Source organism: Lynx canadensis, chromosome B1 (genome assembly GCF_007474595.2).
Source record: "Lynx canadensis isolate LIC74 chromosome B1, mLynCan4.pri.v2, whole genome shotgun sequence".
Lineage (NCBI taxonomy): Eukaryota > Metazoa > Chordata > Mammalia > Carnivora > Felidae > Lynx > Lynx canadensis.
The window spans coordinates 195,908,264-195,919,078 of NC_044306.2; the positions used below are offsets into that span (position 1 = coordinate 195,908,264).

Consider the following 10,815-nt stretch of genomic DNA (forward strand, 5'->3'; position numbering starts at 1 on the left):
TCTAGTTGTGGTCACTATTCAAACTGAACATATATTATGGATATAAATTTGTTGAACGAGTAGCTGTCTTCTACTCAGATGAAGAAAGCATAAATGGGAGAAATAAGCTCTCAAGAAGATAATTCTTAGTCTTATTTGAATATATTAAGCCCAGACAGGTTTTACTTGTTTGTTTGTTGAGGTTTCTATTTTTTTTTTCTCCTTTATTTTCTTTGTTTGAAGGGGGGCCTTATTGCATATGATTTAGCACTTAAATGACTTAAACTGATTGATAATTGGATGAGTGGATGGCTAAATGGACGATCGGATGGGGTCTGGGTAGGTGGTGGACAGATGTATTGATAAAAGTCTGATTGCTCCAAATACTCTTAAAGGCAATCACCAGATGCCCAGCACATAGTAGGCACTCCGTAAAATATTTTGACTGACTCAGTCTTAGAGGTCCTTTTATCTTCCCAGAAGCATAGTCAGTTCTGCACCAAATAGGCAAAGTTGGCTGCTTGTTGAGTGGGGTCTGGCATAGATCTGTCTTCTGTGAAGACAGGATGACAGGAGCCAGTGTCAGTGTGGACAGCTTCTGCTCATCAAGGTCAACTCCCAAGAAGAATTGAAAAGGAGACAGAAGTACCAAAAGAAAGAGGAAGTTCTCCCTTTATGCCAAAGGCACGTTAAAGGAGTTAAGACGAATATGGGATTTGGAATGAGAAGCCATGAGCTGAGTGTCCATGTCTATCACCTGCATGTTCTGTGATGTTAGGTGACCTTAGCTGTGATGTCTGTGACCTTAGCTACCCTGCATCTCATCTTTCTTGCTCGGAAACTGGGCAACATGCCCCCTCAGAAGGTTTTCATCAGGATTTAATAAAAAAAAAAAAATGCTTGTGCATTAAACCTTAAAATCCTCCACAGATTGACTCAGCATCCATATCGGATGCAGTAGGGAAGGTCAACTTTGTAAACTGTAAAAGGATGAGAGGTGAGACCTTCCACAGATAGCCGAGGTCTAGAGACAATGGTCCTGCTGAACAAATCTTCCGATCTTTGGTTCCTGAAGCAGTTTGTATAAAGTAAAATTCAGCAGCAAAGCTTGAGAGCACAAGTCAGAACAAAGGTATATTTCAACATATCTAACATCTTGCGAAGTCATTCGTACAATCCAAAATTGTATTTTCAGGAGGTAAAGGGGGAGGCGATTTTTTTTTCCCCTAGAACAACAACAACAACACTAGAACCACAGTCTGGACTGTGCCTGCAATCTCAGATGCTGTGTAAGACATAAATACATTATAAAACATGAGCTTGCCTCCCCTCAGTGCAGCTTTATTGCATATTTATGCCTGTGGCTTCAGTGTGCTTCTGAGACAGGAGATACGCTAGTTTGCTGTTTGGACGGGCTCCATTGCCCCTCACCTGTGCTGTGCTTAATCTGGCAGCCCCCTTCTGAGCCCAGAAAGCATTTTTTTTTTTTTTTTTTTTTTTTTTTTCTGAGTCAGGAGACTGGGGAGTCTGCATAAATCCAAAGACTCCACATCAGGCATCGGCAGGATGAACGTGCTGAGCTCTGAGGCCTTTTCAGAGCTTGCAAGATCAAAAACAGGAGGACAGCATTGCAGGTGCCTAACGTCACAAAAGACAGTCGCCAAATCACACGGGCTAATCAGAATGCCTGAAGGGTCGCAGAATGCGGACAGCAATTTCTCTTCTGCCGATCTCCACTCGACTTTTCTTGGGAACCAACAGGGAGATGTTGGATCTGACTATTAATGAATCAGGACACACTTTATTGGTCTTAAAGCACATTTGTCATGGCAATTTACATGAGTTAGCACCATGTTTCCAAAGCTTGCTACAGAATCTAGCAAGTATTCATTTTAATGAGCTAACACACCCAGAACGACTTCTACTTTTTTATGGTATTTATTACATATTGTCATAAACACTATTAAATTAAATTATGGGACCATTTGCAAGCTGAAAAAAAATAAATTGTTCATCATTAAAGCAAGAAAGAATCTTAAGAGACACCCACTCGACCAGTTCTCATTCCATTGGATACAGAAGAAATTGTGGCAGTATTCTTTGCCTCATCCTAGCTAAACGAAAAATCCGGAGGTTAGCACCTCGGCCATGGTACTAGAAGTCTGGGGGAAGAAGGAGGGCGGAGCCCAAAGGAAAAACCAACTTTGATAAACTTGTCACCACGTTATTAACCCTTTGGAGCTAGGAAGGAGAAGCAAGGTCATGGGCAGAATTGAGGATAATGCACCAGCACAAAAGGATTCTGCACAAAGAATGGGTGGAAGGCTTTGGATCACTTGAGCAGGTGAAACACAGCATTAGGCACAATTTATACTAGATTGAACCCTTGGATATGTGGCAGGAAGCCTCAGATGTGGACTTTAGCTTTATGTAATAATCATCAATAATACCTTGGCGTCTCAATATACGGGAGTGGTTTTATAAGCCCTTCTTTGATGTGAGGTGTTCTCTCTCTAGGACTTTTTGGAATGCTGATATTTGCCCTCCTCCAGATTTGCCCTGATTTCCCATACTCTGAGCTCCTTCCTGAGGATGCTGCCTCTCTCAACATTAGTATCGATGGTACTTTGAGAACATGGACTCTTGGTTCAAATCACAGACCTACACTTACTAGTTATCTTCCTTGGGAGACTTCCTCAGCCTTTCCGAAGTGTACAATTATGATATGGGAATAACGATAATAAAAATCTTTAGAGTTAGTGTAAGGACTGAGGAAAAATATGCCAGGTCCTTAAAACAGTGCCTGGTACCTAATGAATGCTCTCTAATACTGATCATTTTTCATGATGAATCTTCCCTTCCCTTCCCCTCCTCTAGTTGTCTGGGGTTAGCCTTCTGAGGGAAGGCAAGAACAACAGGCTGCGATTTTCTTTTAAGTTAATATAATTTCCAGATGAATACCGATGGGTTTTTTTTTTTTTAATATGTGGCATTTTGAAATAAGGGATAATGAGGCACATTGGTATAAATAGGTAGAATCCTTTTTAATGCAGGCGGATACAGGTATGCTAGAGACAAATCATACGAACAACACTGTCATCATTAATGTGATTTTTCAAACTGTGATCAGACTGGCTACTCAGAGCAAAGTCCAGAAAAAAAGAAAAATACAGTTACTTATGGATTTACACACTCATCGCATTCCTGGGAATCCAAAGTATACCAAAAGTGAACACAAAATCCCTTGGGATTTTATGGAAAACAAGCATATATCCTGGGTCCACACAATGACAATACGTTTTTTTGTTTTGTTTTGTTTTGTTTTGTTTTGTTTACTTACATGAATGGCAGAATGGACATCCAAATCATGCAGAACTTAGAATGATTCTTTATTATGTGGGCGGAACCATCTAGTGCGTTGCAGGATGTCTAGCCTTCCTGGGTCTTGCCTTCTAAATACCAGTAGCTCTCTTCCCTCACTCATCATGAAATTCAAAAATATCCTCACACAGTTTCAAAATGTCTCACAGGGTAAACCATTGACCTCGTGAGTGACCAGACCCGGAGGCAGTTTATTGGTGGAGTGAAAGCCACAAGCATTTTTTCCAGGGAATTCAGACCAATCATTAAGGGACCAGGGACAAAATCCAGAGCAATACAGTTAATGACAGGAAAGCATGAGAAGGAGGCCACAAGGACGGGGAACGGGCAGAAAGAGGACCATGACTATGGGCACAAGAGGAGCATGAAAGAAAAGAGAAAATACAGTTTCCTGAAGAAGAGAACCCTCAACAGGGTTGGACGGAGTAGGCGAATTTGGCAAAATGGGGGGCTGACGTAAGTCAACTGAATTTGAAAATTAAGGGGTCATTTCTGAATTACCTCCAAAGCCATCAGGGCTGCCTTTGTGGGTAGAGACTCTATTGCAGCCAACTTAAAACTGGACACCGAGAACCAGGGTCAGTAATGTTGCCAACTCTTTCTGAGTGCCTCAATGAGAGGGGAGCAAGATGGGGAATAACGACCGACATGGCCCATGGATGGAAGCACCTGGGTTTTAACTCACACCCCTCCACATTTCCTTCTAGAATACTGTACTTTTCCATGTTTGTATAAAATGTACAGGCCAAGAAAACCCAGAGGATCCATTTGGGTTTGTTTGTTTTTAAAACTAATGGCATTTTTTATTTGTTTGTTTATTTATTTATTTTGAGAGAGAGAGAGAGAGAGAGCAGTGGAGGGTCAGAGAGAGGGAAAGAGGATCCCAAGCAGGCTCCGTGCTGCCAACACAGAGCCTGACACTGGGCTAGATCTCACGAACTGTGAGATCATGAGCTGAGCCAAACCAAGAGTCAGATTCTTTTTTTTTTTTTTAATTTTTTAATGTTTTTATTTATTTTTGAGACAGAGAGAGACAGAGCATGAGCAGAGGAGGGGCAGAGAGAGAGGGAGACACAGAATTTGAAGCGGGCCCCAGGCTCTGGGCTGTCAGCACAGAGTCGGATGTGAGGCTCGAACTCACGGACCCTGATATCATGACCTGAGCTGAAGTCGGACGCCCAACCGACTGAGCCACCCAGGCGCCCCCCTAAGAGTCAGATTCTTAAGCAACTGAGCCACTCAGGCACCGACACTTCAGATTGAAACAAGGGAGACTTTTTCTTGCACAAGTTCTGAGGGAAACATCCATCGGCCTTCTTTTGAAATTCCCACCAGTACCTTTAAGCATGTTCTGTGTACAACCACAGATCACGCAAACAGTAACCCGTTCCTTTCTATTTCTCCACCATCTGCCAATCTGGCACGTTTATTCTTTCTTCCTGAGAGAAAAAAAGGTTAATATTGCTGTATCTAAAACCAGTAGGGCTCCCCCAGATAACTGTACCTCCCTTCAAAAATGTCAACAATTTCTGGGCTGTGGATTACCCAGTTACCAAAATTTGTCTTCAGTCTTGCAGCTGAAGCAGTGGAGAAGAGCGTCTTTAGGATTTCGTTTCTAGCGTGGGAAAGGCTTGAGCACGTTTATATCCTGATGAGGGCAAGGTAAGGAAGGAGCGGCTCATAGAAAGAGACAGAAAGTGCGAATTGAGGGAATAAGAACCTTAGCAAGGTTCTAGAGGGAAGGTATGCAAAATACTCATCTTGGACAGATGGAGGGACTCTCTCACAGTTAATAAGAGGACAGAAAAAAGTGTAGTTGTGCCTATGTTAAGTGTGGAATGGAGGGCGAAATGAGACTTTCTAGAAGCTCATAGACAGGCCTGTGTTACTTCAGATACTTCTAACAGATATCCCAGGTAAATCTGAGTTACACAATGAAGATATATATAATCTGATTTAAGAAAAAAAAAAATTCAGATTTGGCGGGGGGCGGGGGGAGGGGGCAGGGCGCCTAGGTGGCTCAGTCTATTAAGCGTCTGACTCTTGATCTCAGCCCAGGTCATGACCTCCCAGTTCATGAGTTCAAGTCCCTGGGCCGGGCTCTGCACTGACAGTATGGAGCCTGCTTGGGATTCTGTCTCTCCCTCTCTCCGCCCCTTCCCCTCTCTCTCTCTCTCTCTCAAAATAAATAAGTAAACTTAAAAATATATCCAGATTTGGATAATAATAATAATGTGAGGCAGTGAATAGAATTGTGTGGAGACAACCCTAAACCCTCACTCTGAACTGCTAGGTACACAGGCTGGCTGGGATGAGCAAATGAGGAGCGGTTGCTAGCTTCTCGATGTGGGAGAAGCATTATCTAAGCTAAGCACCCTGTAGGGATGCTGACGTACTGGTCCACGGGCCATGGATCATCTATTGAAAGCCACTGGTGTGTAGCAATTGGCCCCCTTCCCCTAGCATTCCCAGCCAATTTCTGCAAACCAGTGGTTTTCAATAGATGATCCATGGCCCGTGGACCAGTAGCATCGGCATCACCTGGGAACACGTTAGACAAGCCAAGTCTCGCACCCCCATCTCAGACTCCTGAATTAGACACCCTGGGAGTCGGGCAATTTGTATTCTAACAAACACCACGGGTCGCCACTAATGTCTGAGAACCACCGTTGTAAACAGCTGACAGCCCAAGTCTAGATGAAGGGACCAGACCATTGAACATTTCAAAGGCAATTATAAAGATTTTATAGAGATAAGCAGGAGGAGAGCTCTGTGTGATGCTCACACCATGTTTCTAGTAGCCACTCTCCTGGAGCCATTTCAAATGAATCCTCAAATTGAATTAAGAGAGTGGAAGTTTCTGGTTTTCAGCAAATGTAGCACAAATTTGATCAACCACAAGGCATTCACTAGAGTATTGCAGAGACAATGTTCCAAAGTTCATGCTGATTCAGGCTAACCTGATTATTTACTCCAACATTCAAAGCTCAGACATTTACTACAGTAGGAGAATATGAGATGGACTGAGGCTGGCATCCCAGCTCTGCCCTTGGCAAGCTGTGGGGCCTGGTGTATCTCAACCACTATGAATGGCATTCTCCTCGTAAAGCTCTTACAGTTACTGTGAGAAAAACAGGATAAATATACTACACTTAGCACATGTTTGAGGTCTCCTAACAACTCAGATAACGATACCCTAATAACTCATTGCCGTGTGTTTTTTGTTGAGCATCTTGTGGTGGTTCGTTCCTACTCTGGGTGTTGATGGCAATGGGTGAAGGGGGAGCACAGAGAATGGGTAAGAGAGATAGCATGGGAAAGAAGGACCACAAAAAGGCTTCCAAGAACATGATGTTTGAGGTCAATCTCGACACATGAGTGAGAGAGAGAAGAAGGATGAGGAAAGGGGCCTCAGAGCTGAGGGCACACGTGGATGAAGGCTGAAGACAGCTCTGCCTTTTCAGGAATGTTCAAGAATTGCAGCTCGGCTGAGGAGTAGGATTCATGCCCAAATGAGGGATGAGATAAAGCTGCAAAAAAGACAGAGACCCTACCATGGAGACCCTATTTGGCCTACCTGAGAAATGGGCATCTTTGGAGACAATGGGAAGAGATTGATGGGCTTTCAGAGGGGAGTGAGACCTACTGGAAAAACACAACCCCGTGATACCTGGGTGGCTCGGTCGGCTCAGGTCATGATCTCATGGTTCATGGAATTGAGCCCTGCGTCAAGCTCCATGCTGCCAGCACTGAGCCTGCTTGGGGTTCTCTCTCTCTACCTTTCTCTCTTCCCCATCCCCCACTTGCAACTCTCTCTCTCTCCTTCAAAATAAATAAAGACATTAAAAAAAACAAAACCTACCCAGCGATGGGCATTAAGGAGGGCACTTGTTGTGATGAGCACTGGGTGTTGCATGTAAGTGATACTTGGCAATCAAAAAGAATGAAATCTTGCCATTTGCAACGACGTGGATGGAACTGGAGGGTATTATGCTAAGTGAAATTAGTCAGTCAGAGAAAGACAAAAATCATATGACTTCACTCATATGAGGACTGTAAGAGACAAAACAGATGAACATAAGGGAAGGGAAACAAAAATAATATAAAAACAGGGAGGGGGACAAAACAGAAGAGATTCATAAATGTGGAGAACAAACTGAGGGTTACTGGAGGGGTTGTGGGATGAGGGATGGGCTAAATGGGTCAGGGGCATTAAGGAATCTATTCCTAAAATCATTGTTTCACTATATGCTACCTAATTTGGATGTAAATTTTAAAAAATAAAATTTAAATACATAAATAAATAAATAAATTCGTCTCCTGAAATCAATGTTACATCATATGTTAACACACTTGAATCAAAATTTTGAAAAATAGTAGAGCAAAGAGGGTCACCTGGCTGGCTTCGTTGGTGGAGCATGCAAACTCTTCATTTCAGGGTCATGAGTTCGAGTCCTATGCCGGGTAGAGATGACTTCAAAAAAAAAAAAAAAAAACTTAAAAAAGTAGAGCAACGAGTCTCAATTTCACTAGGAAATAAAAAAAAAAAAGGAAAATGAATCAAATATTAAGTACTATTCTATACCCACTTTTAAAAACAAAACAGCAGACCCAAAATGAAGAGGCTTATGCTAATCCTCGCATCACCAAACTTAATTAGTTTCAGCTCTCCCAAGAATGGAATCTTAAACCAGTCAGGAATTGCTTGATCACCACTAGTTAGCTAACTGCCTGGGAGACCACTGCCATCCTCCACAGGAAAGTAACCTTGCAATAACCAATCTGCTTTTTTGTCTAGTATAACTTCCTTGTTCCCACTCCCTTCTACCCAGGAAAGTATTTCGTTTTGTACAGTTTCCTGGAGCTCCTTTCTATCTGCTAGACTGGATGCTGCCTGTTGCATGAATTGTTGTACAAAGTCAGTAAGATCTTTAAAATTTAATAATAATAATAATAATAAACCTACTCAAACTACAGGGAGGAGAATGTATTGAATTGGAAAATAATTTGGAGTCAAGGGATTTGTTCGGAGCTTATGACCATAAATCAGGAGAACACAGATGAGGGCTTGGATGAGGCCATTCAAGGAGAGAGAGAGCTCACTCTATGAGATTGCAGTAGAAAAAAAAAATGTGTTTATGGTGATAATGGGATCCTCGTGGCCAATACTTTCCATGTTAAGAAAAAGGATACATGGAGCGGACCCTTTGAGCACATCTTAATGTGACCAGGGGTGTGCCAGGAGTCTGAGACCTCATAGCATCACAGGGAGAATGTCACGATGTGTGGGACCCTGCTGGAGGGCATTGAGGAACACAGTATAAATGCTGGAGGGTGTGGGTGCTTTACCCAAGTAAAGCAAGGTCTTGAGGAAACCTCTCCTGACTCCAAACCCAAAACCCCCAAATCACTCTATGAGGAAAGTGATATTCAGACGAGTTAAGATACATTACCTTCACAGGTGGTGATCATGAGAAAATCACTCCCTCTTTCTGGCCTTAGTTTTCTTCTCTATATAAATGATGAGATTGGAATTGACGATGTCAGGAAATGACCCAAGGCCGTGATCCTCCAATGGAAGCTTATGCCTGCAACCTGGCATACTGAAAGTTGTTGGATAAACAAGGTGCCTCTTCCCAGAAAAGCCTTTTTTCCTGATCATAAATAATTCAAAACCATTACCCTTCTGTTAAAATAAGCAAAGACATGATTTGCCATAAACTGCACATAGGCATAGATTTTAAAGATAAAACACAAAGCTTCCAAAGCACATCTGGCTTGCAGTGCATGATTGGTAGACTTCTGAGATGGTTCTCCATGATCCCCACCTCCTGGTGTTTACATCTTGTGTAATCCCCTCCTAGACCTCGTGACTTTCCTTTAAAGAATGGAATGCAGCAGAGGCAATGGGATAAAAATTTCTGAGGTTAGAGGATAAGACACTGTGACTTTCCTTCTCTCTCTCCTCACGTAATCACTCCGGTGAAGCCTGTTGCCATGGTCAGCTGCCGTCCAGAGATGTGCACTTGGCAAGCAGCAGCCAGCAAGGAGCTGAAGCGCTCAGTCATACCAGCCACAAGGGATGGAGGAATGAGGGGCAGAGGGAAAGGCGAATGAGTCTGGAAGCACAGTGGAGTCTGGACGTGATTGAAACCCTAACTGACCCCTTAATTACGAGAGATCGGATGACCCCAGCTGAGACGAACCTAGATTTCAGGCCCACAGAAACGATGAGATAATAAAAGTTGGTTGTTGACATAATTTGTAATGCGGCAAAGAGTAACTAATACACAAAATACGGCTTTGGGCTGTAACCGGAAACACCTGCCAAAGGAGTCTCTCTCTTACCTCTCTGCCTTTAGCAGTGCTTGGTGGAAATATCTCTGAAACATCCTCAGAAAGAACAACCTTTAATGAGGTGAAAGCCCGTGGAAGGCTTTTCCACTATAAGAGTAAAGCTTCATGGAAACCAATTTGACAATAAATTTCAGATATTGAAAAAAAAAAAAGAGTAAACCTTCAGACTTCAGCTCTCTAGAACGTAAAGTTCTCCGGGTCAGAGGAATGGAAAGGAAGCTCAACTATTTGCCCAAGTCTTCCTGGCTGGTTAATGCTGAGCTGGAATGAGCTCCAGGTCTTTCAATACCCAGGTAGCGTTCTACTAAATGACTCTGAGCTCCAAAATTGTAAATCTATTTGCATATGCATTATTACAAGAAGTATTAATATTTTATATGGTATATACATATAATCATAGTCATTATCCTTACCGGGTCCACAAAATTGTTTTCTAAACCTTTGCTGGCTTACTTGTTAGTTCAAGGCATCTGCATGCAAGGTTGTTTCGTTTTCTTTTTTTTTTCTTTTTTTTTTCCTGTTTGTATTCAGTGACTCCTAAAGGACACTATCAAGAATCTTTGGACAATGATCCCAGAATGTCGAACTGAAAACATTTCCCAAAGCCCCAAGACATATTTCAACACTCACCTCCAGATACCATTGTTGCATGGCTGCCCAAGATAAGGCTGGCCCTATTTGATAATTCAACTTCACTCCAGGGCAGAGGGAGTGAGGCAGAGCATCATAAACCCAGCCAATGGAATGTGTTAATAAAAGCCCTTGTTCTTCTTCCACCCTAAGGACAAGCTGCCGAGAAATGATACAGTAAATGTGGATAGACAGTCCCGGCTTTTAGAGAACAGTGAGTTGGAAAAGCTCATGCGTCCCTCGCCGTGGCTCTAATTGCCATGGATGCCCAGAGAGCAGGGGGGTAGAGCTTCCACTGTTTTTGTTGCTCCCACGCTTCTTGCTGCATCGCTGTTTTGGTTGTTGTCCCTTTAGTGTCCCTGTGCCCTTGGCGTGGTGTCCTTCAACCAGGTTGGAAGTCTCTCAATAATGGGGAGCCCAGTGCTCTCTATTTGCGGGTTGCATGCGTCAGGATGATCCAGATTATGT

At 42.9% G+C, this 10,815-nt stretch overlaps 1 protein-coding gene across 1 annotated transcript in view; it reads left to right on the forward strand.

Annotated features, from left to right (window-relative positions):
• LOC115513100 (40S ribosomal protein S5-like) overlaps positions 1–10,602 on the forward strand; it is a 54,639-nt gene extending 44,037 nt beyond the window's left edge. The window contains 1 exon segment of the mRNA XM_030314513.1: positions 10,501–10,602. Within this exon segment, the coding sequence (XP_030170373.1) occupies positions 10,501–10,602 (102 nt within the window).
• Positions 10,603–10,815: the final 213 nt, after the last annotated feature.